This window comes from Suillus clintonianus, assembly GCF_016758775.1.
Source record: "Suillus clintonianus strain FC179 chromosome Unknown DEU56scaffold_125, whole genome shotgun sequence".
In the NCBI taxonomy this organism is placed as follows: Eukaryota; Fungi; Basidiomycota; class Agaricomycetes; order Boletales; family Suillaceae; genus Suillus; species Suillus clintonianus.
In genome coordinates, this window is record NW_024539349.1 from 31,015 (window position 1) to 57,674 (window position 26,660).

Genomic DNA, 26,660 nt, shown 5'->3' on the forward strand with positions numbered 1-26,660 from the left:
GTCGGACTCCAAAACTTCGATATCCTATACTATAAGTATCGTGAGTGCACCGCATTGATGTGACATACCATTACTGTATGTGACAAACCGTCACGTTTTCCGAGCTTTTTTTTCGTCGCAGTTGCAATCCATCAGATACAAGGCATGTCTTTCATGGTTTACAATTCTTTGTTTTTGTCAATTTTGACGCTAATCTTGTCAAGATCACACCACAATAGGCTCTGACGCGCTTAGGGTCACACGGTTAAGTTGAATATTCTTAGGTCGTGTCTATACAGTAGACGGTTAGCCGTTCGTACACAAGCATGCTTCATTGAATATTTGCGCTAAATGACTCTATGGCAGGATGCCTCTCTGCGATCCCACCAGTGTTGGAAGTGACTCCGAGTCCGAAGGCGGCCCGAACAACATCGATGCTGGCAATGGAACGGTGGTACGTCATCATATTCGTGTCATGCATTGAAGATGATGAAGTAATCCAATTTATCGTCCAGGGCACCAGCGGCGGTGACGATGGAGTTGCAGGAGATGATGAAAATCGCTCGTCTGATGTACGTCAATTCGTATCCATCTCGTACGGAGCTCACCATTGTGCTACGCGTGAACAGCACGCCAGCCATCATAATACTCCACACCGGAGCGAGGAAGACGATGACGATGTTCAGATAGATGGCGAACTCCAGAAACGTCCTGTACGGCTATCCGCGCGCGTTGGTTCATTATCTAGCAATCGACTTCCCAAGCTTGTAGTTCCATTACCTGAGAAGCCGCGCAAACCAAGGCAGAAGTCGTTGCATGCACCATACCAGAAGATTACGCCCATTATAACTGATGATATCCAGGCCCTGGACGCGGATGCGGATGTGGCCATGGACGCAGACATAGACATGGAAGCAGTCGTCAATACATCAGGTGTTGATGTCCCGGTCAGTATCTTCCTACTGTTTTCGAACGCTTTACCGATGGCATGCATAGCATTGCGTGTACTGCACGGATGTGGGATCGCACATCTGGACATGCACAGGGCTCGAATCGCCTTGCGACATCACAATTTGCGTTGCAACTACTGAATATGAACATGGATGCGTGGATGCGACACGAAACCCGATGACAAACTGCGCTCTGGTGACGAGGGGATCATTCGTGTGTCCACAATGTTATCGGGACAAAGACATGGTTATTCCAGTAAGTCCGACGAACATGGCATAGACCTTCAGTTTATGCATCTTTATCGTAGTACATGATCCGTGGCTACGCAATCCGATCGAAATTCCTGAGGCGCAACCCCGCCCCGTTGCTGGGCGTGTTCCTGACCTGGAATGGCTTTGGTCGACAATTTGCTGCTGATAGTATTATACACATGCTTCAGGAGCAATTCAACATAGAGCCACACAAGGCGAGTCATCCGTGTTGACGTTATTACTAGCTCACCGAGTTCAATATAGCTTCGCATCGCGTGCCGGAAAATACGGGCAAACAATAATCGCCCTGATGCTGTCGCAGGCGATTTTGGATGGGTAGCTGAACAAAATCATCATTGCAATATTCTGGTGTTCATCGATACCCACGCGGACACTACTACGGGGAACTTGGTCGCATCGGGTGGGACGAACAACTCTGTGTCTATCACACCGTGGGAGGTACCATTATCTTCCAGGGAGACAGATTCGCGTGCTGATTCCTACTTTTTAATGTGTCAAGATGCTTAACAACTACGTCGGGGACCACTTTCGGAATGCATCGCAGGCCATCAGAGTCATTAACACCACTCGTGGCGACAAGCCGTTCATGCGTGGACTGGCGCTTTGTAGCTGCGGCCCCACAGGTCGGGTTACCAAGAGCGCAACTCTTCTCAAGCAGATGGTGGAGTAGTCAGCGCAGTCTTGCCTTTTCGCCGCCGCCTGTTGCTAATGAAAAATTACTTACAGCAATATATTCGACTTCGTTTTTTGTTTCAGCGGCGTCTCCACCATCGACTCAATGGTTGTTCCCGCGTTGTCTCGGTTCCTGGAGAATGTTTTCGTGTATGACATGAAACCGTGGGAGGCTCTGGAGCGCTCGTTTGGGGAGGATCGTCATGCTCTAGAAGCATCACCCGTCGTCCTGTGTTTCTCTGGAAGGAGATACACTGGTGACTCGTATGAGCGAGTGGTAGAATCGCGCATGTTAGCATACTCCAGTTTCGCCGACTCCCGTCCATGGGGCCTGGACATGTTTTGCTGCGAAAATTGCGGCGGGCCGTCTCAAAACATCAAGTTCAACGCATGCGGGCGGAAGTCGTACGGAAACAAGTGGCTGCAAACGAAGATGAAGTATTATTGCCGACAGTGCAAGGTGTCGAAGCAGGCCATCCCAGCACCGGACTGGGTCAACAGCTGTCGCTCGGACAACATGTATCGCGTGTGGTACAATTGGCCGCTTACCAATGAGCAGCTTGCGAGCATCGGCGTCCGTTACTAAACAATGTTTTATTTCATTCGCTTGTAGCACGACATCATGTTGTAGTACCATCCTTGATTTGTCACTGCTTACTCATTCATACCGTGGGAAGGTCACATGACCGAAAGTTGAAATATCGCTACGCTTCGACATGCCCTTGAGACTTTTGTTTTCCGTCGCTGCGTGCTTTCATGTCGCGCGTCCATACCGCTGTAACGCGATCGGCCGTTCCCCAAGTCGCTTCGTCCAGAAGCGGTGTACATTGTGTGCAGGAATGGTCGATTGTCGCGCAGTCACTCGGGACAGTGCCTCCATGGCACCATTTGTCTTGGACATGCCCTTGAGACTGTTGATTTCCGTCGCTGCGTGCTTTCGTGTCGTCCATACAGCTGTAACGCGATCGGCCGTTCCCTAAGTCGCTTCGTCCAGAAGCGGTGTACATTGTGTGCAGGAATGGTCGATTGTCGCGCAGTCACTCGGGACAGTGCCTCCATGGCACCATTTGTCTTGGACATGCCCTTGAGACTGTTGATTTCCGTCGCTGCGTGCTTTCGTGTCGTCCATACAGCTGTAACGCGATCGGCCGTTCCCTAAGTCGCTTCGTCCAGAAGCGGTGTACATTGTGTGCAGGAATGGTCGATTGTCGCGCAGTCACTCGGGACAGTGCCTCCATGGCACCATTTGTCTTGGACATGCCCTTGAGACTGTTGATTTCCGTCGCTGCGTGCTTTCGTGTCGCGCGTCCACACAGCTGTAACACGATCGGCCGTTCCCCAAGTCGCTTCGTCCAGAAGCGGTGTACATTGTGTGCAGGAATGGTCGGTTGTAGTGAAGTCACTCGGGATAGTGCCTTCATGACACCATTTGTCTTGGACATGCCCTTGAGACTGTCATATTCCTTCGCTGCGTGCCCCACCTCGCGCGTCAATGCATCCGTAACGCGATCGGCCATTCCCCAAGTCCCTTCGTCCGGAAGCGATGTACATTGTGTACAGGAATTGTCAATTGTCGCGAAGGCACTCGGGGCAGTGCCTCCATGGCACCATTTGTCTTGGACACGCCCTTGAGACTGTTTCATTCATTTGCCTATGTGCTTTTGTCTTGGCGCTATCGATGTTTTTGGTTTGTTTTTTATAGCAACAATTCGTGCACAGGACCACGCGCTGTCGATAATCAACGCAACCCGGCTGGCCTCACATCCACGTATATTTGTTAACAGCATTCATTGCTTGCCAGGTTTCAATTTCTGTTACATCTAAGATTAACTTACATACGAATGGCAATAATAGCCCAGGCCTCACGAGCACAACCGACTGCTGCAGTCATGAACCATTCAATGCAGCTTGAGTTTTCATGTCTAACACTTATGCTAGTTCCAATTTTCGTTACATGTCCTTCACATACAGCCAACGCGTCGCACGCGATGTGATTTTGTTTCAATACAGCGCTTTCGCATCTGCAGTGTACCATGCATGCTTTGTGAAGGATAATATGCAAGATGATATACTACACATATTGACGCACAAAATACACATTTCATAGTACTCGCAAACTCCGAGTCGCGTTGAAGTTACTTTCATACGGGAGTGGTGGTAGTTTGCAAACCTTTAAAGTCAGTATGAAAACTCAACCTTATTCGCTCATCGATTCCATTCACAGGTAGATTCCTGCAATCCCGAAATTTGTAGCTCTATGCTGATGACGGACATGGGGCAATCTTCCTATAGGCCTCAAGCGTGTGTTCAACTGACAAGGGCATTTTCAAACATTTAGGAGTCTCTTGGGTCGAGAAGGACCTTACTTCATTGTGAAGCAGGCATCTGCATGTCACTCAACGTCTATTGGTAAGACTATCTGGTTGAATACTCAGTTGCGGAATAGGTTTGTGGCTTCGGGGGAGTCGAGGAGATTCATGATAGAACGTTTCAAACACGGGGACTTCAGCTAGAGTGACATTGATGGCATTTGAAGATCGGTTTCGCATCGGGCAGAGAGTGGAGGGGCTGCCGGAAATGTTGATAGAGCTGAACCCCAAAGTACTAGATGGCAGCAATTAGATCCACGCTTTCAACAGCGTCGTGCTTACCATTCTTCCCACCTCCTTTCGAGTAGATTGCGACAAAATTCGTGAAATCTATCCGAGCTGCAGGATCACGCAGTGACAGAAGTTACCCCGACAAAGATGCAGAGGGGTACATGGAGTGCCGCTGCATAGAATGTAAGGCTCACAGTGAAATGCGAGAACCGCTGTCCTGTCTTCCGTACACCATCGTTGCCGCCAGAGGCTGTAGTTTTTCGATGGAACGATCAGAACAGAATGCAACAACGTGTGTTTGATTTGCGGTTGATGATAAACCGTGGAAGTCCCGCTCAAGCATTCAGTTGCAATTGCGGGTCGAGCATCAGTAGATGAGAGCTAGGTTGCAGTAGTTCGAGAACCGATACAATTCACATAATCACTGCGGAAACGAGATTTTAGCCAGACCGGGATAGAGTGGAGTTAGCAAGCTTATGTAGATAATAACTCGAACCTGCAAAGAAAATACGTCACGTCAGAATAAGATCGCAAGAGACGCTCGTTCCAGGGCATAACGCGAATCGTGATTTACGTGTATGGGGGACTGTATTGGACAAAATTCACGCTTTTGATTTTGTAAAAAAAATCTGACAAAGGACTCAGTAGTACTGAATCATCGTGAATCAGCATTGCGGATGTCCAAGAGAAAGTCAGAGTCTAATTCTAATTTGATTTTGGATTTTGGATTTTGCTTTCGCAACTTCCTCTTTAGACTTTGTATCTCAGACTCGTCTCAGATCATTTGAATTTGATTTGAAGGTCGAATCCTTGATCTCGCGCACACTGTCAAACAAGCACACTGCGTACTACTCACCGGAGACCTCGCAACTCAATATTGTTAATGCTCCCACATGCCATAACCACCGCTCAACAGGCCTCGGAGAAGCCATGTGGATAGCGTCTTTGCGGGCAATGATACAGACCCCATACCCATTACCTTCAAATAATATCTGCTCTCTATCTTTCGTGAAATAAATTCCAGAACATGGATCTCTCTCTCTCGGATTTCTGCGCTGATAAATCTTACCAGGTCTTTGAGCTCGTCGGAGAGGGCGCACACGGTATCGTCTGGTATCGTCATATCCCGTCTACTACTGTGCTCACTTTCCTCTCAGTTCAGCAATATGCAATACATCCCAATTCAAAGTAGCTATGAAGCGCATAGCACCTTTCGATCACTCCATGTTCTGTCTCCAAGCGTTACGTGAGATAAAACTCCTTCGTCATTTCCGTCACGAGAATATCATTCCTATCCTTCAACCTCCAAGCTTCGATCAATTTCAATTCATGATCAGAGAGGTTTACCTCATCCAGGAACTCATGAAAACAGACCTACATCCTGTCATAGTATGCACACAGCAACTGAGTGACGACCACTGCCAGTATTTTATTTATCAGGTACTTGAATTGGGTCACGACTGGCTGTCAATTATATTAGACGTCCTCAGCGCACCCTCTATTGATGACTTCTATACCATCTCCTCACAAAGATCAAGAGAATACATCCGTGCACTGCCGTTCCGCAAGAGCAAACCATTTTCCCAGCTCTCCCCAGCCACCAACGTGAGCTGTCGCCCCGCTTTCTGCACACCTGGCACTGTGTCTGCAACGACTGAAACATCCCTTCCCACAGGCAATGGATGTCCTGGAGAAATGCCTAACATTCAGCCCAAGACGGCCAATAATTGTCGTCAAAGCTCTGCAACACCCTTACTTCGAAGTCCGTATTTCCTCTTCAATATTTTCCCCGCTGACCCTACGCAACAGCCTTATCACGATCCTAATGATGAGCCCATGGCCGACCCCATCGACCCCTCCTTCGACTTCAACAACGGCGAGGCTCTAGAACAAGAGGACCTCAAAGGTGTGCCGAAATGCTACTGCAATGTGTCCATTTATTGAGTAAGGCTACAGTACTTATTTACAAGGAAATCACAAATGCCCAAGCGTCCCAGCCATCACTCTTGTTGGCTCCAAACGCCTAAATGTATTCGATATTGATACTATCTAGTGTAGCATCGTATTCAACGGACCTGATGTATGTGGCACAAATGTAGCAAGAAATTTAAGGGCTTGACATGGGAGCTGCTATTCAGGACATCTGGAGTGCAGTGAGTACGTGTAGTGGGCAAAACCGAAAGCAAATATTACCCGGCTCCATGAGGTTCTCCACGAGTCTCTCCTGGAGTCCTGACGTCGTGCAACCATGGCACTGCATTTAATCCCCGTTAGCTTTCCATAGACTCTCGCCCAGGGCAGAGGGTTTGCCCTGGAGTAAGAACACTCCTCCTTATCAATATGCGCCTTGGCATAATCATCCCTGCGCCTGCACATTGGTCTGCCTTGTATACCAGATATCTCCCAGCTTCAAAAATGTATCCCCTCATATTGTGTCAGTGGAATTGGCACTTCTCAGCTCTTGAATCTGGCTGACTTTCCAGAGAGTAATTGCGGACGTCCCTGGGCTGATCGTTAATCATCCTCTTTGGTGATTTCCATGTGCCAGAGACTTGTGTGTGGCTTCACTCTTCAGCTTACAGCCCGGGGCAGCGTCCTCGGAACCAGTACTACTTACTCTAGTACTCCGTTACCATCGCTGATGTATTTGCTAATGTCTGAGGACAAGATTTCAGGCAGTGCGAAGTCAGAAGATATGCAAACGACAGCCATGACTCTTTGGACTATACGAAGCAGCCAGAAACAGCTGAAAAGATTGATCTATACGAAGTTGAATACTGACATCAGCTCACGAATCCTCCTACATGTACCCCAAAGAAAATACCCATGACAGTACCTCGCTGCTCGACCCTGTAGATGTCGCTAATCACGTCCGCACCTACCGACACTCCGCTAGCCCAACCGGACGACAAAACAAACCGCCAGAACAGCAAGCCTACGAGAGATGTGGATGCTCCACCTGCGTGTGATGGTTGCTCCAGCCGACAGCATCGGCTTCATGGGCCCAGAGAGAGCTTGCGATCTACCTGTACTCCGATGTGTCCGCAGTGAAGCTTGTCTGCGAGGAGTGAAAGAGCAAGTTGGCAACATAAACACCACTTTCTCCACCCCATTAGATTTATGGCATTCGCCCAGCTCCCGTATCTCGATATCAACTCTCACACCACCAGGTCGGACTGATGCGCCTCGGATGCGATAAGAGCATCTCGATCCTTGCCTTGATCGAAGACATCGGACATACACAGAGAAGGGTTTATTGAGTCATATTCAAGAATGTCCACATGCGAGGAGGCTATCACAGAGTGGGAGGATCGCCACGTCGTTCCAGGAGGTATTTCAATTGAGTCTTCACTGCCTACGCGCATAATATTTTTTTCTCCAGCCTCCGAGTAGTCTACAAATATCAAAAGGACTTCCTGTGATCAATGGTAGTCATAATTTATAGTCCAAAGATGCACATAGACGGGGTGTTGTTCGTACCGCGTTAGTACTAGGTGACCGTGCAAGTAACGGTCAAAGGAGGTGTTTTGGCAGGATCAGACGAGTGTCGGGTAGCCTCGTCAAGGTGAATGATCATGCTATGAATACTAGTCTCAATAGTGGTACCCTCCTCCGAGTCAACAGAGAAGAGATCTGCGTGCTACATATATGTCAGAAGATGCATAGGTGTTACATATAATGACTCGCCTGTCCTACGAGCGCCAGTAACCTCAAACACTCATTTCGCTGCGCCCCCAGGCGAGCGGCACATCCGACTTGTGTGCCAAAGGGCAATATTGATCCGTTGGCCAATTTCGGTGTAAGCTGCGCGTCCATTGACTCAGTGACGTGCAAAGTCGAGTGTGTAATCAAAGCGGAAGACGAGAGTAAAAGAAGTCCGGTCAAACCAAAAACAGAGTGGTGCCTTCCAAAGGTAAAACCAAGATCAAAAACGTGTGTAACTTGTCCTTGGACACGGCCCACGGTGGTCCTGCGTTAAGGTTCCTGCATTTGTTTTTCTTCTACGTAAGTTGTTGACTACGCCTTATCATACATCGTTATGCACTGTGATTCATCATGAATCAAATCGGAATTCTTGGATCCTCACATCTGTTTTATGTCGGGATTTAGACAAAAGCAGGTCTTATTATACTCTAGGTGGACATAATGAGGACTAGCTTCTAAAATGCTTTCCCCGCTGAATCCCGCTCGTCCGTGCAAAATGATGAGCGAGCATTTGTCCCCCACCAACAAGCAGCCATGTTCCCCGCCAACCAAGGAACACAACGACGTCCCCTAGTGGTGCTGTGGGTCCAGTAAGTCAAGAAATCCAACAACCGGAAAAAAATCCAAACCCTCAGCCATACAGCGCGGGAACACCTCAGTTGTCACCACTGCCTCTTGACAACGGAGCCTTGCCTCATGACCCGTTTCTCGTGCACGGGCAGCCAAGCTCTGGGCTGAATGCACTGCATCAGTTCAATAATAACTCGAACGGGACACCTTACCTTGGTCACAATCCTCGCCCACCATTTGCATACAGTGCGCCAGTGGCTCACCCGTACCATCGAGGTTACAGTGACGGGGCGCTTAGAGGGAGAGTTTAAAGCCTTGGATGGTGCATATGGTTGCTTTCCCTCGCCGACAATTTCACGTTTGGACTTTGAAGAGCTTGCCTGTACCTTACACTATGATTTAGTTCATGTGAACAGTACTAGTGCGTAAAGATGTCTTACCTGTACCGGTTATTGGTTGAGATCTTCACTCTCGGGCTCCGTGACACTATCATCCTCTCGAGTGGAAGTTGGCCTTTTGAAGGAGACTTTGGTGGGGCAGTCACGGTCAGGGACATTAATTGTGATCTCGATGGTCTAATGACAGGTATGTGAGCCAATGAAACTTTGTTCATTTAGTTTCAAAGGTAAAAGCTTGAATCTCAGCCGTCGAGCTTTGACGCTCAGATTCGCCTCCACGAGGGGTGTCTGAGCAGCTCAATAGCCTCTGGTCCTGCTTCGCCTCCAAGAGGTGTGGCAGGCCAGGGAGAGAAGGTGCTGGCATAATGGACTTGAAAATACGTACCACAGGGCCAGCCTCCTTCCTACCAAAGGTGAGAGATAGTTCTTTAAAATCCTCCGGAACCGTAAGCTTGATGGTTTGGCCTACTTGGCTTTGGTTCATGGTAACTTGCGGGGACTTAGTGAAAAAAAAAGCAGTTAGAAGCTCACCTGAACACGTCGAGGGTCAGAATTCGAAGATAAACACTTTTCCGGGGTGGGTTGTAGTAGATATACAAGGTATAAAGAGAAGAAAATCGCGGTCTGGAACAAGCGCCGTTCCCGACCCGAATATGGTTTGTTTATGGATGTTGAATGTAACAGACGTCTGCTTAGATTCAGATTTATTTTTCACTCACACCTCGGAGTCTTGGAAAGTTCGCAAGTCAGGTTTTAGTCTACTTTACTGCTTGGGTTGGTATTAGCTCGGATTATACCCATACTCAGGGTTAGTTTTACCTCTTGCTAAAAAGTCGTTTCTGCAGTGAATGTGTCCAATCCTACAGGTCTTATCCTTCGGAATGAATGTAGAATCGACGACCAATGACAACACACGATATGACGATTGACATAGATAAAGCTGCTTTCATAAGCAAACACGACGCGTGCCCTCTGTTTTTTCCACAGGATTATGCTCAATATTGTGGCATATCGTGTTTGTCCTTGTGTTCTCATTGCATGATCAACCATGAAGGTTCCACTCGAGATTGCCATACAAATATTCACCCTTGCCACTCGGACCAGGGGCAGCGCAGCCTCTTGGATTCTGTATCAACGAAGGACCTACAGTTGGCGAGCATTTTATGCTTGAATATATTACATCTCGCTGATAGTACTACTATAGGTTTATAAATCAGCTGTATCAGAGCGTCGTGCTGTATGATGAAGATGTGGCCCGCATGTTTCTTGAATGTATCCGCCGACGGCACAATCATGAGGAGTTCTCCAGGACATCCATTACAGCTATGTCTCTATGTGGGGACATCAAAGGCACGACAATCATGGAGATACTATCACTGTGCACCGGGATCACAAATCTTTCTCTGACGCCTGATAAGATAGAGTTCGATAACGTCGAAGCAACGCTCCTACCACTACTGGATTCCCTCCCACTCAAGGTTCTATCTCTGCGAGTCGGTGTCGTCCTGACTCGCTCTTCGGTCACCAACTCAACCGTCTTCGCTGGACTAACACATTTTGAGACCGACGACATAGATGCAGTTCATCGCATTCAAACATCATACTTCCCACGATTGACACACCTCGTGCTCAATGCTATACCTTGCTCCTCAGCGTACTGGATGCGCATGGCGGTGGAGCGGGTTCTCAGGCATCCACCCCTTCAAGTCCTGGTTTTCCGTGTTCGATCTCACCGGCAATTTGCAAAATCGCTGGTTAAGCTTGACATCAATGATCCTCGCATCGTCCTCGCACCGCCAATAGTATGTGGTTGGGATGATCTTGGGCGCGCATGCATGTTATTCTGGGACATAATTGATGAGACGGCCCAGCTTTCTCAGCCTAACCACGGTCAGTCCATGCTAGCGAATGTGGAAGGACTATATTGACCGATGATATCAAACAGGAAATCATCGCTGCTTTACACTCACCAATCAAACCAACGGAGTGATGGATTATATGCATAAGGATCGGGTCCCCGAACATGATTTGGATTACCAGCAGCCGATTAGGGCTAGGGTAGTTGGGGGTTCGCACGGTAGTGGGGAATACATTTACATACAAGACGATAGAGACGACGGCGTCATCGAGGAGGTACCGCAACCCAGCCTTAGCGGGTTGTGATGTTTCATTGCTCGCCGAAGCTATTACATACACGCCAGGTCCCTTCCTACTTCCATTGAAAGTGTGTGCTAATGATTCGACCCTACATGTATTTTGTTAGACGACACAGTTGTAGTTTCCAGTCTCCATGATCCGTCATTTACATCACACGTCTAATATCCCGCCGTATCGCTGCGTCTAGTTGTCACGAATAATGATCCCCTCTCCAAAGATCCAAAGATGTGGATACACTGAAATGAGCTGCGCCTGATATTCCATTACAGCTGATCTGATCAGGGCTAGCGCTTGCCGCGTCCAAACGTGGTGATGGGCATACCTAACGCTTGTGGTATTATTTCTACATTCAAATACACAAACGTTTCCTAAGCCTTGCGTGTATCGACTTTGAATGACACAGCTTGTAAAATTTTACGTGAATCGAGGTTAGGACAGATCGAGATTCAGATGGAACACACCCACCGGACCAACATCAGTGTGAACGGATATCTAAGGACCAGACCCAGGGTTCGATACTTTCTCGTCGATTGTCACCAGATCGAATGACGTCAGATTGGTGTATGGTTTGTGTATGGACTTCCAGTTTAGCGTAGGGTTCCAGCACGTAGGTTAGTGGGAGTCCTCAATTTTCTTTAAACTGCTTGCCATTCAATGTCTTAGAACCACTCCATGTTGTAAGCATCAGAACAATAGTTGGGTAGTACAATGTATTGGTCTCCAAAAAGTGGACTTTGAGGTCCTCGTCCATCATTCCCAATATGGAAGCCAAGGCCGGAAGATACCGGACTGCGTCCTAGAACATCCGATTGAAAGCTGTTTGCAAGTTGTTGTGGAATGTATAATTCTGCACTCCTCGAGATACGTCATCAGCACCGTCGTCTCCACTCATTTCACAATTTTCATTATCATTCGTCGTGGTAGGTCGCTGCTAGATCAGAGAGTGTCTGAGCGACGCTCTCTTCCAAACCCAACAATGCCCATGCAGTATCCGTTATCCGATCCGGTCATTTTGCACAAAATTCCACGATCCGCTGAAGAACGCATCGCGCTTTGCAACATGACCATCGAAATCGCTCCGATGGCTCGTCAAGGGACGCATTGTGTCATGTTTGAGAAAGATGACCGTATTGTAAGTGTGTTTCATCTTCAGTGTTCGGCTCTGAGTATAGGATTTATAGTATCAAATATCGCGATCGTGCAAGAATGCATTTGAGGCGTTGCATTATCAGTGGCGCAAATACGTTGAGATGGTGGCAAAACTAGCGGTCGAAGTGGATCGGGGCCGTGTGGACCCACTGAGACTGCAGCTGTACACCAGTGTGGTCGCCTACCTGAAGGACGTCATGTTCGCGTTCAAGGAAGAGACGGACGCGTTGGGGAACGATTTCGGTGATGTGTTACATCGATCGGCACGCCTTGATTTCCATTACGCATTGGTACTATCAGGTGGAACTTTTACAGAGTCCAATCAGCGTAAGATGGAAAGGAAGTTCCATGTGAAGTGGATAGATTTCAAAACTGGCGTGAACATCCCAGAGTTAGCTAAACGTGAGTAGCATTTTGGCGATGAACTTTGCTGACCTCTGGCACAAGTCACCGCACCCTCAGATTTTCACGCCCTGCTGTGTGGCGATGACGAGAACCTCTGTGGTTTATACGGTGTGAAGCACTCCGATGCGTCTCTCACGATGATCGATAGATATGTTGAGCAAAACGTGACCGCATGGTTGGAATCCCATCCCTCTGTGCCGCATGTCGAGGTCCTGCCCGAACCAGGGCCTTCAAGAAAGGGGAAGGCTAAGCAGTTGGACGAAGTAACATCCAAGCAGGTGAATCGTCTGGGAGGTGTGCCGACCACGCGGTCTGCAACTCGGACTGAGAGTTTGAAGATCAAGATACCAGTCTCAAAGATGAGGCAACGGAAGGAAGACGACTCTCCGCATATGGCACAATCTTCGACGATGAAGGGAACTGCGCCTATGGAGAAAGATATCGAGGACGTACCTTCGCGGCTCAATGTCTCAAAGGAGAGGATGGCACAAACAGTGCAGAAGCGCCAAACTACCCCCTCGATTGATAATGACAACACCGCCGTGACACGACCAGGGGCCACGGGAACTCCATCATCCAATGTTTCAACAAAGGCATGTCGTACAGAGGATGAAAAGGGCCTGGGCGACAAGCCGAGGCGCAAAGGTCGAACTGGAGGGGGAAAGCGACAACGCAAGACGTCGATTATTCCTGCTTCACCTCGGCAGCCAGAGAGCGAGGACGGCGACGACGTTCCTGTTAGAAACGAATCCATAATAGCAAGCGTCCCAGGTACTCTCAAGTTGTTCCCAGGACGATCAGATCGTGCGGATGACCGTGCGGCAGTTGTTGGCAGTAATGTCCGTTGTGGAATTCCACTCTACAGGATGATGGCTGATGTTCGTCATAGACCGGGTCGAAAGCTATCGGATCGCTCGCTACCACCAGTGATAAGGAACTCCTGCGACGAGCCCATCTCTATGGAAATGGGCAGAAAATCGCAGACAATACATTGATCTGGCTGATCAGGCGTTATCGAGCACTGTCTGGCATTCCATTGGATGAGGACTTCAACGGACAACTCATGGAACAAAGCCCAAAGGAGGCCTCCTTCCAGGAATATGATGACTACTTAGAGGCGCTGGGGCTTGAACGATTCTATGTTGCATTAAACCACTCGCAAGACAGCTCTTACCACCTCATCCACCTGTTCCATGCCCTGGGGAAGGCTGCGCTGACAACGAATCTACTATCTCACAGTAGCTCCCGGGTCGATTCCGTGGACCCATTGCCCACATTGACATCGAAACGCGCGAACGATCACGATATGGTGGTCACCATTACTGAAGATGTGGAGGTGCTCGATGACCATGAGGCTGTTGGCGTGGATGGTCCGGACCTATCTTCTGACGGTATGGCTGTTGACGAGGAGATGGCTCATATCACCAAGAAGGCCGTTCCAGCGGTGCCCGCTCACCCGATGATCGTGAGCACAAATGGCGGGACACTCAAATATCTAGAAAGCTTGTGCGAGGCGTCTGAAGGAGAGCGGAAGCGGAAGCGAGCAAAATCACTCACAATGTCCCCGAACAAGGTACCCTGCTGCTCGATGACGGAATATTCTTACTCATTGCCCCTCAGGAGGAAGGTGGTGGGGGAGACAGCAAACGGTCAAAATTGTTAGGCGACCGCCGATCAATTGGCCAGTCAAGCTCTCTCGTACTGCAAACCCCAGGAGATGGACTGACCCAACTGCACACAAGGCTGGTCTCTGAGACACCGCACGTATCGACAGGACAAGCCGAGGTTGGAATACCGGTGAGTGTGGTATGCATCGTTGACGAACACATGTGTGTTCATTTCCAAATTCCCAGATATTCGTGCCAGCTACTCAGACCATCGCAACCCGCTCGTATGAGCCGAGCACCAACGGAAGTAAGGCTACCCAACATGCGGGATATCACCCTAAGGTAGCACAGGTAATATTTTCCAGTCCCAGTGAATGCACTCGGAGTAATCAGTCATCAGGTAGAGGGGTCCATGTCGTCTCTGGCTATTCACGGTATCGTTAATGCGAATAAAATTCATCCTCTCCCACCGACGGATAAGGTGCAGGTGAGGGGTCATATAAATCGCGTACGCAGTGCAATGCTGAGGTCTTCGTCGGCTGGCCATTCTGCCTGTTCAGGCATTAGGCACGGCGCAGGGAGGTGCTCCACACGGACCAACTGAAGCTGACACTCAGGTACGAGTTATTTCACCTCTTAAAAGCAGCTTGATCACATTTATCAGGCTTGGCTGAACGACTGGGGTGAATCGGATGCTGCTGTTGGACTTGCATAGGTTACCCGATCTTGAATATGGACACCTGAACCACCTAAGCTACTTTGTACTTCGCCATACATGGAATTCAATAATCGGAAGAATTTCATGCACTGCTGACATTGTATCCACCTGTGTGACTGCCGGAATGGCACCGAGTATAAGCAGCATGTACTGATTTATCTAGCGAACATCATGCGTCAAACATCGTTGTTATATGTGGTAGTTGGAACTCCACAGCACTCATCCGCAGGGGCATGTGGTAAAGAACGCGCTGCTTATTATTGTATCATACGTATGAGGGCGCATGCTTACCTTCGTATTGAAAGTGTGTTGTCTTGGCAGCAGTTTGGAAATGATGGAGGATTGGTCAAAGCAATTTGCAGTATGCCCTGCTTCGTAAAGATATTTGTGTGTGTGACAGGTAGTGCTTGGCAGGACTTACAATGGAATGTGGTGTGGTGCCGCACCCCACCCTGGTATATTCGCGTGGCAGGTCATACTGCAACCGTTTTTGACGAATTATTTCCAAACTACTGCCAAAGACACAACAATTTCATTGTGAAGGTAAAGATGCGCTCTCACCGCAGTGACACGGAATTTGAATTTCATGTCTAACCGTCGAGTAGCCTGTGGGAAAAGTACTAGTTACTGGTTAGAACAACATCACAGTCTGCTCGCTGGATGCTGCATCGAAACGTGTGGCCCAATCCATTATACGCAGACAAAATGAATGATTGAATATTCGCTGGTAATTATTTCACAGCCGTCACATTTACCCGTCCGACATCACAACATATATTTAATAATCGACGCTGATCATTGACCAAGACGCATACATACAAAATACAATACAATGGTTAATGTATGTGTCAAACCTCAGTGCGGGACGTCACTTACGACCAGTAGTATGATTTCGGCAAGGATGGGGAAATGAGTATTAACAATGGAAAGGTGATGGATCACGTAAGTAGCTGCTGAGACCATTGCGGTAATTCGCTCACGCCCAGGCACACCTTCCTAAAGCGTGAAATTATATTCTATACTGCATTATTTTTGCCTACGGGAAGTCATCCAATTGGAACTGAAATCGTGTAATATCTTATTCGACTAGTGGCGTGTGAGTATATGACAAATCAAGTAGCCTTAAGCTGTCGAACTTGCCCTAAGTTAATCTCAAACCCACATCCTTTAGCGACTCGTCCGAAACCTTACCAAACACGAGATCGCCAAGGTAATGTAGATAATTTCTCAATTCAATACGCTAAACGAATGTTGCAATATACGAGCAGATGGCTCCGCACTCGACGACTAGTAAGAAGGCCAAGGTTAATGCCGGTATGACAGACAATGTCCAATCCGGTACAGTTAGACGGCGAAAATGGCTTGAATCGCTGTCGCAGGAAAAGTTGGATGAATTAAGGCGCAAGGACAGGGAGAGAAAAAAACTTGAACGTGCAAGACATCGTGAGCTCCGTAATGGACAGGCAACGGTCACCGCCACACCACCTCAGGGTGATCCATCTACGGATGTGGAGATGGCGGGTGATGGACACGAAGACGAAGACGAAGAACCTGCATTGGTTCCTCCACGCACATCTCAGTATCGGGTATCAAGGCTAGTCCGGTTCGAAAGCGAGGAATCAGATGTCGAATCCGCAGAACCCGCATTCGCTCCCGCGCCAACGGCTCATAGTAAGCCATCAAAGGACATTCGGATGGACAGCACATCGTCCGACACGCAGGAGCTTTCCGTGAGAATACTTGGACGCAAAGTCCCTGCTCAGTCGGCGACAGTACGATGGGAGGATGGAAGGACGACTAACCTTCCCACAATCATGAAGAACGGAGTTAATATTTGCCAGTCGGTGGACGCTGAAGTAGTGAAGTTCTTCGCATCCTTCCCAATGTCCAGGACGTCATCAAAGCATATCCAACACTTCTCTGCTGCAGCCATGGAACGTGAGGACATCGTGGAGATGATCGAAAATGCCCTGCGTATGAACAAACCCGTTGTCGTCCGCGGAAATGCGACAAATTCTCCTACCAAGGTAACGACAGAATGGCTGGACCGCAAATTCGGATTCAATCCTGATATGCCTGTATCGATTCATGGTGAGTCTCCTGGACAGTAGTAGTAAACCTCATTCTATGTACCCTACCAGATGTTGAGACTCGTATCGCGGATTCCTCCCGTCCTCACCAGAGTGGTACAATATCTGACGTGGTCTCTGGTATGAGTGATGAGACGAAAATACAGTGTGTTCTCGACATCCCATACGTACATGGATGTCTCCCAGATCCATTGCGGTAAGCAGCGCCTCCATTGAATTTCTCGCTAATCATGACATTTGTTACTGGTCAGAAATCTGGATCACGGACGGCGGTTCGGTTGGAGTCAGACAGCGCAACAGTGCCCGATTCAGGAGGCAATTCATCCAGACAACTTCACCACTCACTCCTGGTGCCTCCTCCATCAAGCTGGATTCGTGTCGTTTGCCCATCACGATGCCGATGGTGTTGCGACGTACATTCGCATGGAGTCAGGAGGGAAGTTTTGGGTGTTTTTTCGGCTGAAATCCCAGAAGGGTGGTCGTGCGGCCTACTCAAGCGCGATGGTGAAACTGGTCGATTATCTTAACCACAAGGAGGAAGTGCGGAAATTGTGGGATGCTGAAGTTGTCTACCTGGGTCCCGGAGATTTCGTGTATGGGCCGTCTATATCCTCGTAGATTACACTGATCGCTCACTGGAATACAGGATACAGCCCCCTGGCCAGGTTCATGGCGCTTACACGCCCATAGACGCCTTTGCGTCGGGTGCTTCATTCGTCAACCTCGCCTCAATGCACCATACAGAGAGGGCCCGTTATATGGATCACAGGAAAGGCCAATTTCTGACCAACCAAACCCATTCATACTCGTACTCGCTGGAGACATTGCGGAGAATTGCGATCTCTGTCCCTCATCTGTCCACCAGAATAAGTAAGCAGCTCTGCCATCCCAGCTTCGCTCGATTATGGACATACCCTTACAGCTCTGTATCGGCGGCCGCTCTTGAGCCTGTGTCTAATGGTCCTCAAATGCCAGGATTATATCGCAATCGACGCCGCACAACGCAAGATACAGCCCTCGGAGACTGCGTCGCTCGCGGAACATATCTGCAGGGTTATTTCAAACTCTCTTGGGATCAAGAACATAGGCAGCCTCTCGACGAAACTCTTCAGAGAGGCCGATGACACCCTAGCTAGTGACACGGTGGATAGGGAAATGTTATGGAGGGAGTTGGAACCGTTCAGGGTGTTGGACATGTGATTGATCCGCGATGAATCTGTATTTATGATAGACATTTGATTGAATTGGACTAAATCCCTACTCCGTTCCGGTTTCATCTTTTTCAGTACAACGACGTACATGATACCACACATCCCACCCAAATTTCTTCACAAGCCAAGATGCATAGCAACAGTTTGTGCCTAATTGCGTCGTCATTATCACGATGCCACCGGTCCCGTCTAGCTCTGCCTATAACCCATATATTTACGAATTATCACTACTCCCGTATCGAATCAAATTCAATGCGACTTGCAGTTTTTGGGTACTAGTCATCATCGTAGAGCTGCTAATTGCAGGATTGCATGAATCTACCTGTGGATGGCATCGATGAGCGAATAAGATTTTGTTCATATCAAACTCCGCCAAGCATTGTTTGGGACAGAAACACGCCAATTTACTGAAGTCCATCGAGCACTAACAGGATAGAACTACGCAACAAATAGGTTTTATGTTAGTGTGTACATAACTAATTACCCATAGGATGATCGTGCTGTATGCAGGAAAGGCGCAGGCACCAGGCAGACTTGTTAGAAATGCGAAGCCACGATTGGTAAGCATCATGATCATGGACGTTCCATCCGTGACTATTCAAACCATCAGACATAATATCTACATTGACGTAAACCGAGGCTCAGTCTTCGGCTGGACAACATCGATTGAGAGTGCGCTTGTGGATACACTGTGAACAGGCCTAGTCAGCATTCTCAGAGTGGATGTTCAATCGCAAAACAACATTATAAAGCATTACCATAGCGGATACGCTTTTTTTTAACCCAATCATGGGCATAATTATAAGCTATGACAACGCTACACGATGTCCAACGTTCCTTCCAGTCTGTAGTACAATGGTTGTCCATTTATGAAACGGGACAAGCGGTAGCGCTTTGTGTGTGGCGATATTTTTGATTACTAAATTATGTAGCAGCCACACAACAACACATAATGAGTAACATTTTCAGTCGGACGTTAGGTGCATAAGTATCCATTTTCCACAGTCAAAACATCCACAGTACTCAGTACGCTTACTAATTTATCCCGCTCTGTCGCTACTCTTCGCCATTTCAAAAGCCCATCTCCTAGCCTTCAGAGATCTACTATATTCAACAGCTCACTTAGATTTATTGACCGCAATCATTCATGATGTCTGAAGACACACCCAAACGCCCTGCAGATCACAGCCCTGCCTCTTTCCAGGATGAAAAGCGTCAGAGGATTGATACGCAGGAAGGTACAAATTCTTGCACGGTGCGTTTAGATCACTGTGCATTTGCACGCCAGTTGACATCGTTTCTAGGATTCAGGAGTCTCCGCTCGCGTGCATTGCACGTATGATGAACAGGGCAATGCGTGTTTTCACATGGTACGTCGAGGTCACGCACCATTACACATCAGTTGACATTGAATGTAGGACAAATATTCATATGCCTGTTCCTGTGTCCGCTGCCACGACACTTCGTCAGATATCAGCTCGATTGATAGCAAGACCAAGTGTTTAATCAACCAATTGAACGGGACAATCGAGTGGCTGCAGCAGGAGCTGTGTCATGATGACCAGACACGTCACGACACCAAAGTTGAACACCATCAGGCGCTCGAACGTAGCTACGAGCTCATCAACGAGCTAGAAGCCGAGACGGTGGTCCAGCAGGCCAAACTGGACCAGGACGACATGTATATAAAATACCTTGAGGCGCAGTTAGAGTCCGAGAGGCAGGCCATCGTCGAGTACAGGCACTTGTTGGATCGGGAGACCTCGGAGAAGCAGCGTTTGATTTTTGCCCTTGAAGAGCTGGAGCGGGGAGCGTAGCTATCTTAACCTCAGCAAATGAATTACCTATAGACCCCCGTAGCTCTAATGTAGTGCGATGGATGATATATCAATTTTCAAGTTCACATGAAGCTCTTCTCCGACTTTGAACCATATTTATTACATATCCAAGGTAGAAATGTCCGCACACATGTCAGATATTTGAAGGTTAGTCCAAAATTTGTCTTCATTTTTTATACAATATTCAAAGCAAAATCTCTGCAACTTTGACAACCATGATGGTGGACACAAAAATCGTATCCCATTGTCCCACCACGTCGTCCAGAATACGGGTGAAAACCCGATTTTTATCAACCGTGCTAATAAAAAACCTGTTAATAACTTGTGAATAACGGTTAATAACATGGCACTGTGCAAATCACGTGGATATAAACCGAGAGAACAAGGTTTGTGCATGGCCCTCGGACACATCTATATCGGTGCTTGAAACCTGCATTATTGTTGTCGACTGTCAGGTTCTGCAAGTGCCAACATGTACGCATGTGCACACACCTATTGAAGCGGTTGGCCTTTTGAAATGAGATTTGAAACAGTTTCAAACGACGTAGACAATTACCGTTCAGGATTTTTTTTCAGTGACTCGATGCGACATATTGAATGTATGGGTCACCTCGGAGTTGAGAGCGGCTATGGACGGCGTGGTCTGCTGACTGGTCGGAGTAATGGCCAGGCTCGGACACATTAAGTCGAAGCGTTCCGGGACCGGTCGCGGGGCTTCGTACTCTATGCACAGGAATAATGGTCGTGTTAGCTTTGTAAAGAACCAAAAATCTAATGAAGGGTCACCTTGGACTTGAGAGTGGCCATGAACGGTGTGGTTAATGATGACCAGGCGGGGACACATTAAGTTGAAGTGTTCTGGATCCGGTCGCACGACCTGTTGCTCTATTCGCAGGAACGATGCTCGAGTTAGCGTCTTGAAGAACATATATAGAATTTACAGGTCACCTTGTATGTGAGGGTTTCCGTGGTCTGCGTGGTCTGCTGACCGATTGAAGTAACGAGCAGGCGAGGAAACATTGAGTTTCACTGCGCTTGATCACAAAATTTCCAGTAGTTAGTCAGCGAAATGGCACGTCCTTGGCTTTGTACAGCGGGAATGAATAATGATGTTTGACTGAAGTGATGTGTTAGCACACCAAGTAGGACGTCGGGGAATTGAACCACCGCACCACAATTTCAACCCCACGAAATAAAGGCTAAAGCACATGATACTTGCAGAATTGAGGGTGATACTTCGGGTAGGTGAACGAAACCAAGGAGCCGATTTATAATACGATCGGGCTGTTTTTCAAATATCAAATATCAAATATTTGCCACAGGTGTTGAGCAAAGTTGGACAAGAGATGTATCAAGTGAAAGGTCCTTACGGACCTAATATATTCATATAACACGACATAGCGATGCCCATGAATTAAAAACAGATCACAAATCGATGTCCCACCGGGTTGGGGCCCAAAAATGTGCAAAGCTGATCTTTGCCGGAACCGATGCGCATGATTTAGCACTAATTTCTGATTGCGAGAATATCTACGTAACGTGTACCTCGTGATGTACATCGACCCTCCCCTCCCCCTACATTTCCAGGCCTTACTTCCATACCATAGTCATGGCCCGATTCATTCGTCCCATCTCAGTTGATATTACCTATAGGACAGGTGTTGATTCAGTTGACGTTTGTCATCACACGGTGAATAATTTCGGATTCGCCCGTCTTGCATGTTTATATTGTGGTGACTTCTCCGTTAAAAGTCCTTGGAAATTAAACCCGCATGCGAACTCGTCGGGTCGCTCGCTGTTAATATGCCAGCTGCGTGCACCAACGATACGAGCTCATTCTCGCAACCTGCCAGGTGTCCATCAAGCGTGCTGCTTCCTGAGACATCAAGGTCTTCAGCAAGTATGATAGCAGCATCCACCTTCCTTGACACCACCCATTCGTCAGACTATGTGATCAGCTGGATATTCCACGGTTTCATAAATGTGGATGAGAATTCTACGCTTGGTATAGGCGATAGGATTCATGTCTGCCAGCACTCACGTTCGTCATCATCGGTTCCATTTTCCCCGCCAACCTTCTGCGGCACCATCGCCTGTATCGATGGTTGGAGCACCACGCACATCGCCTTTGGAGTCCGGGTCAATGCAAGTGGCGTCATTCCTACTGGAGGCTTGCACAAAATCTACTTTCCAACTAGTGTTGCACGCTTGTCCTGGTTACATCGGTTCTGGGGAGCTGTAGCCTGTCGTTGGGCTTCCTCGATGCCAGCAAGTCCCACTTCAACCGCCCTTCACTCTCTATCCCCAAGAGGCTCTTCCATTACAGCTCACGATCAGAGGGTATGCAGAGACAGGCACACTGGCAGGGATGGAAGTTTATGGAGGGTACGACATCACCCTCCGCAGTACCACCCCCGCCATACTCAGTATTGTCCCTAACAGTGCCCCCGAAATATACGGACCCTAATATCAGGTTTATGCTGCATCTTAACATATTCGACATATTCGCCGTCTGTGTTCCTTGGGTGTCCGGCAGCGTTGTTATGGACAGTTTCCTATTTATTCCAGAGTCGTATTTAAACTGTTCAAAGGCATAATCACATTCGTTTTACGCCGTTCAAAGGCTTAATTACATTCTTTTTTCTCTTGTTGCAATTCCACACATGTGCAGGATGTATATAGAACAGGTTTTCTGAGTCCTCAGACGCGACACAAACCAAGGGGGACTCGTCTCCTTCCTGGCTGACATTATGTACAATCAATTCTTATTTTTCTATATATTCAAAATGAAGATTATGTTTCGGGATCCCCGATGGGGCTGGAACCATAGTCGTGACGTCCCGATCATATATTTGCATCGGAGAGCGAAATACGATAGCTTCTTGCCAGGTCAGCTGCACAGCAGTCAATCCTTGCCCTGTGGGTACGGCAACATCATTATTGCATACACGACGAGTCAAATAAATCGTTGGTTGGATTTATGCACTTCACGGGACGCCCAATGGCGTCGTGCTGTCGAATGTCAGGGCATGTATCCTATATGTTTATTATGAACCGGTGCAGAAAAAATCGGTGCCCAGCTCAACCCCAACCGGCAATGAAACTACTGGCTTCCTATCGCATGCGGACCTATTTTATTTTCATGCCGATTTTAATGAGCCATTTGAATGTTCCATGCGGGTTCGTTCAGATCTTCTACCTCCGAGATCTATCTTACCGAATATTGGTCTTTCTGATGAGCCCTATTTCCGGTTTTGACCTGCCTGTAAATAACTATCATTTGTTCTGTCGAATCTTGACGCCGCTGGCGTCCTGCACTCTCTCTGTCTACCCTGACTCATACTGTCCCTTCTCATCCATGCCATCACAAAGCATTATTTCCGTATATCGGATAAAACACCAACCTATTGCTTCGCATGGAAGCAGCTTTAGGTTCGAGTCTTTCGACCATCCATCTTGCGACGGTAAAATTGGTCCTGGAGACAGCGTTCAGGTCTACGTGTTATCTACACCGTGCACATCATCTTCACCGTGCAGATGGTCTCCAAGATGTAATTCATCTTCACCATGCAAATATAAAAATTCGTGCACCTTCTACTGCCAGATTTCCGCCATCGTCAGTCGTACCCGCACTCATGTTGCATTCAAAGCAATACAACCACACTGCGGTGATCGATACACAATTTACGTTCCCACCGCTGTTGCACGTCCTTCCATGGTGCAGAGGGCCTGTGGATTTACTGGAAGAACCCTTCGTAGAATTGTCCTTCGTACACGTCATGATATAATCACCACAGAAGTGCATCCAGTGCTCTCAAATGATGTTGACATCGCGGCGTCACAGCACAGAAAAAAGAAAGTTCTCCGTAGTCATACAGAACGTACGTTTTATTCTTCCAGCTCAACATTATAACCATCCTCACTCGTGCGTCGTACAGCAGCCAACGCGATCGTCTCCTTGACAGAGGAAATCACTCTGTGTCCCACAATCGTTTACACTTTCCACTAGATCTGTATTACTTCCTCCAGGTCGCCAGCTTTGAGTCTTATACCGCATGGCCCTGATTCAATCTTCTACCTACGCTCTTTTGTCCATCTCCCTCCGTCGCAGTTGCATTCTAAACTGTCCGACATTGTGTTTTTCCATTCCAGTCGTTCACTACAGAGCTATATGTCCTTTCCATACCATTCATTTACATGAGTCCTAACATAACGTCGGTTTCGCCTGGTTTTACGCTGCACCCACACGCTTTGAACCTGACACATCAGAATTCCCCTCATGTGTCCCACCATCCTATCGGTTCCAGACCAAGCAACGCTTCTAGATCGTATCCAAGACCTTACGTGAAATAAAAAAAGCTTGTTTAATGCTGCGGCAGCCTACTACATCAATTCAGGGCAAATCGCCTGCATCCCCTGACTCACGCTGTGTCCATGTCATCAGCGGAGATGTTGGACGTGTCAGTGTCCGCACAATTATGTTCATCGTCTGCGACTTCTCCGGATCCCAAATCACTGCTGATCGTTTCTCCATGAATGTACATGTCCTCCGTGGGGGATTTTGACCCTTAATTCCCAGTAGCCTCGTTCTAAAGATCAAGGTTGTAGGGCATGTATTCGTCGTCGTCATCGTCCTCGTCGTCCGTCTCCTTCCATCCAATGGAGCTGAAAGGTTTGTACCGGTGACTCGTGGCACCCACATTATCAACTCGGCGATATTCTATAACGTAAGGAAATATATCCTTAGTATTTGCGAGGTCATCACCAGATGTCACGGTCCCGGGAAGCGGCAACATCGTCGGTGGTAGGGGTTCTAAGGCCGGTGTGTCTGGCTTAGAATCAGACAACATGTTTGTCTCGTTGGCGGCCCTCCCCAGTGCATGTGCGAGATGAATGAGGTGTCCGGGGCTCTCATGAGCATTCAGCAATGCAGCATACAATCTTTCTATCCCGAGCGCCTCCAAGTAGTCATGCTCTGTGAGGTCTTCGTACTCATCCGGTGACTGTTGGATAAGTTGGCCGTTGAGGGGCTCATCGAGCGGGACGCCAACGAGTGTGCGAAATCGTTGTATCATCCAGCTGAGTAGGTTTCGGCTGATTTCATGTCCTGGTCCTTCTGTGGTGGCGCGGAACATCAGTTTAGTTGTTGCTGTTGATTCACCCGCTACCACATCTACAGCTTCTCCGCGTGCTGCTAATGTTTTAGTGAGCTTTGTACTTGTATAGACTGACTCAAGCTCCTCACTCGAAACCTCTGAAATGTCACTGGGCGGCTCATGGCTCGATGATATGGCCAACGAGTCCAGTGTCTTCACTTCCTTGTGTGATCCGGCATTTCTGTTGTCCTTTTCTTCCCGTTCCGCAGTCCCCTTGCCGCTGACATGATCATGGACGATCCTCCCTCCGTTCTGAAAGGACTGCGTGGTCAGCGTAGTACTCATTGGTGTCACGGCGCCACTCACCGCCAATGCGTTCCGGACGTCTTTTGGACTCTTTTTCATGTGCGTAGCTCGAAACGCAGCGATAAAATTGACAGCCTCAATTTTCCTCGACGTATATCGTTACGTATTGGCGTGTTTCTTGTCGATAAGTCGCACAAGGCCACGTGCGTGGCAGAGCCCGCTACTTTTTTTTGTACTGCGAGCGACGGGCGTTTCAACAAGCACGCCTGCAGGGCTAATGGAACAACACACGATCACGAGCGTCTGAATCGTCGGTAACAGACTGAAGTTCATCACACCCATGTAATCGAGCCACTTGATCCACCAACATCATTGTAGCATTGAATAGATTATGTCCACCAACAAATAGTTCTCGAAGAACCTCACAAATACATCAATTTCCATCGCATCATGATAATAAGCAACCCAGTCGCAACCCTATAGCACGATGTTGCTGATGAGACCACGCCGTACAACGAAAGGAAAGTCGGTCATCAAGCCTGCGGACCGTCAACAACAGTCAAAGTGAAACAAACAGTGCTCTCCTATCATCGCCGTGTTCCATGCAACAGATCCAGAGAGACCGAAGACGATTCCCTAGACAAATTATGGGAGATAGTGACAGATTGCCCTTCGACATCGCAAATGTTCATGAGGTGGGAGAACAAGCGGCATTCATCGGTATTCGATAGAGATGTTGACTAAAATTTAAAATTCTATCCGAATTCCGGAGTTCGATTAGGTTAACTTCCGGACACGAAAATTCAATGCCCCGCCAAAAACGATCGAAAGTTGAGGCCCTAAGACCCACTACTTACGTAGCGGGAATTTTCACTGGGCCGTGGGAAGGTCACGTGATCGAAAGTTCGAATGTCGTTTTCAACACACCAGTTACTC

The 26,660-nt window shown here is 48.1% G+C and overlaps 7 protein-coding genes across 7 annotated transcripts; 5 read left to right on the forward strand and 2 right to left on the reverse strand.

Moving 5' to 3' along the window:
- Positions 1-1,788: 1,788 nt before the first annotated feature.
- Positions 1,789-2,460, forward strand: DEU56DRAFT_746634 (uncharacterized protein; the record flags this gene model as incomplete). Its single annotated transcript, XM_041349212.1, has 2 exons — positions 1,789-1,871; positions 1,929-2,460. 2 exons carry the CDS (start codon positions 1,789-1,791, stop codon positions 2,458-2,460), a joined length of 615 nt encoding a protein of 204 aa, XP_041202886.1.
- A 168-nt stretch (positions 2,461-2,628) lies between these two features.
- Positions 2,629-3,391, reverse strand: DEU56DRAFT_760648 (uncharacterized protein; the record flags this gene model as incomplete). Its single annotated transcript, XM_041350447.1, has 3 exons — positions 2,629-2,850; positions 2,880-3,029; positions 3,059-3,391. The coding sequence occupies 3 exons, from the start codon at positions 3,389-3,391 to the stop codon at positions 2,629-2,631; spliced, it is 705 nt and encodes a 234-aa protein (XP_041202887.1).
- Positions 3,392-5,501: 2,110 nt separating this feature from the next.
- Positions 5,502-6,567, forward strand: DEU56DRAFT_927399 (CMGC/MAPK protein kinase; the record flags this gene model as incomplete). The annotated part of the gene is made up of 5 exons (XM_041358609.1): positions 5,502-5,587; positions 5,632-6,079; positions 6,150-6,236; positions 6,284-6,380; positions 6,431-6,567. The coding sequence occupies 5 exons, from the start codon at positions 5,502-5,504 to the stop codon at positions 6,499-6,501; spliced, it is 789 nt and encodes a 262-aa protein (XP_041202888.1). The 3' UTR covers positions 6,502-6,567.
- Positions 6,568-10,472: 3,905 nt separating this feature from the next.
- DEU56DRAFT_760651 (uncharacterized protein) lies at positions 10,473-11,310 on the forward strand (the record flags this gene model as incomplete). The annotated part of the gene is made up of 2 exons (XM_041350448.1): positions 10,473-11,037; positions 11,093-11,310. 2 exons carry the CDS (start codon positions 10,473-10,475, stop codon positions 11,308-11,310), a joined length of 783 nt encoding a protein of 260 aa, XP_041202889.1.
- A 970-nt stretch (positions 11,311-12,280) lies between these two features.
- On the forward strand, positions 12,281-15,180 carry DEU56DRAFT_918162 (uncharacterized protein; the record flags this gene model as incomplete). Its single annotated transcript, XM_041358078.1, has 9 exons — positions 12,281-12,436; positions 12,486-12,855; positions 12,901-13,697; positions 13,748-14,431; positions 14,479-14,655; positions 14,712-14,816; positions 14,866-14,952; positions 15,026-15,082; positions 15,130-15,180. The coding sequence occupies 9 exons, from the start codon at positions 12,281-12,283 to the stop codon at positions 15,178-15,180; spliced, it is 2,484 nt and encodes an 827-aa protein (XP_041202890.1).
- Positions 15,181-16,451: 1,271 nt separating this feature from the next.
- On the forward strand, positions 16,452-18,473 carry DEU56DRAFT_918163 (uncharacterized protein; the record flags this gene model as incomplete). Its single annotated transcript, XM_041358079.1, has 5 exons — positions 16,452-17,274; positions 17,325-17,469; positions 17,525-17,866; positions 17,920-18,143; positions 18,196-18,473. The coding sequence occupies 5 exons, from the start codon at positions 16,452-16,454 to the stop codon at positions 18,471-18,473; spliced, it is 1,812 nt and encodes a 603-aa protein (XP_041202891.1).
- Positions 18,474-24,911: 6,438 nt separating this feature from the next.
- Positions 24,912-25,823, reverse strand: DEU56DRAFT_760656 (uncharacterized protein; the record flags this gene model as incomplete). The annotated part of the gene is made up of 2 exons (XM_041350449.1): positions 24,912-25,730; positions 25,785-25,823. 2 exons carry the CDS (start codon positions 25,821-25,823, stop codon positions 24,912-24,914), a joined length of 858 nt encoding a protein of 285 aa, XP_041202892.1.
- Between the last annotated feature and the right edge of the window lie 837 nt (positions 25,824-26,660).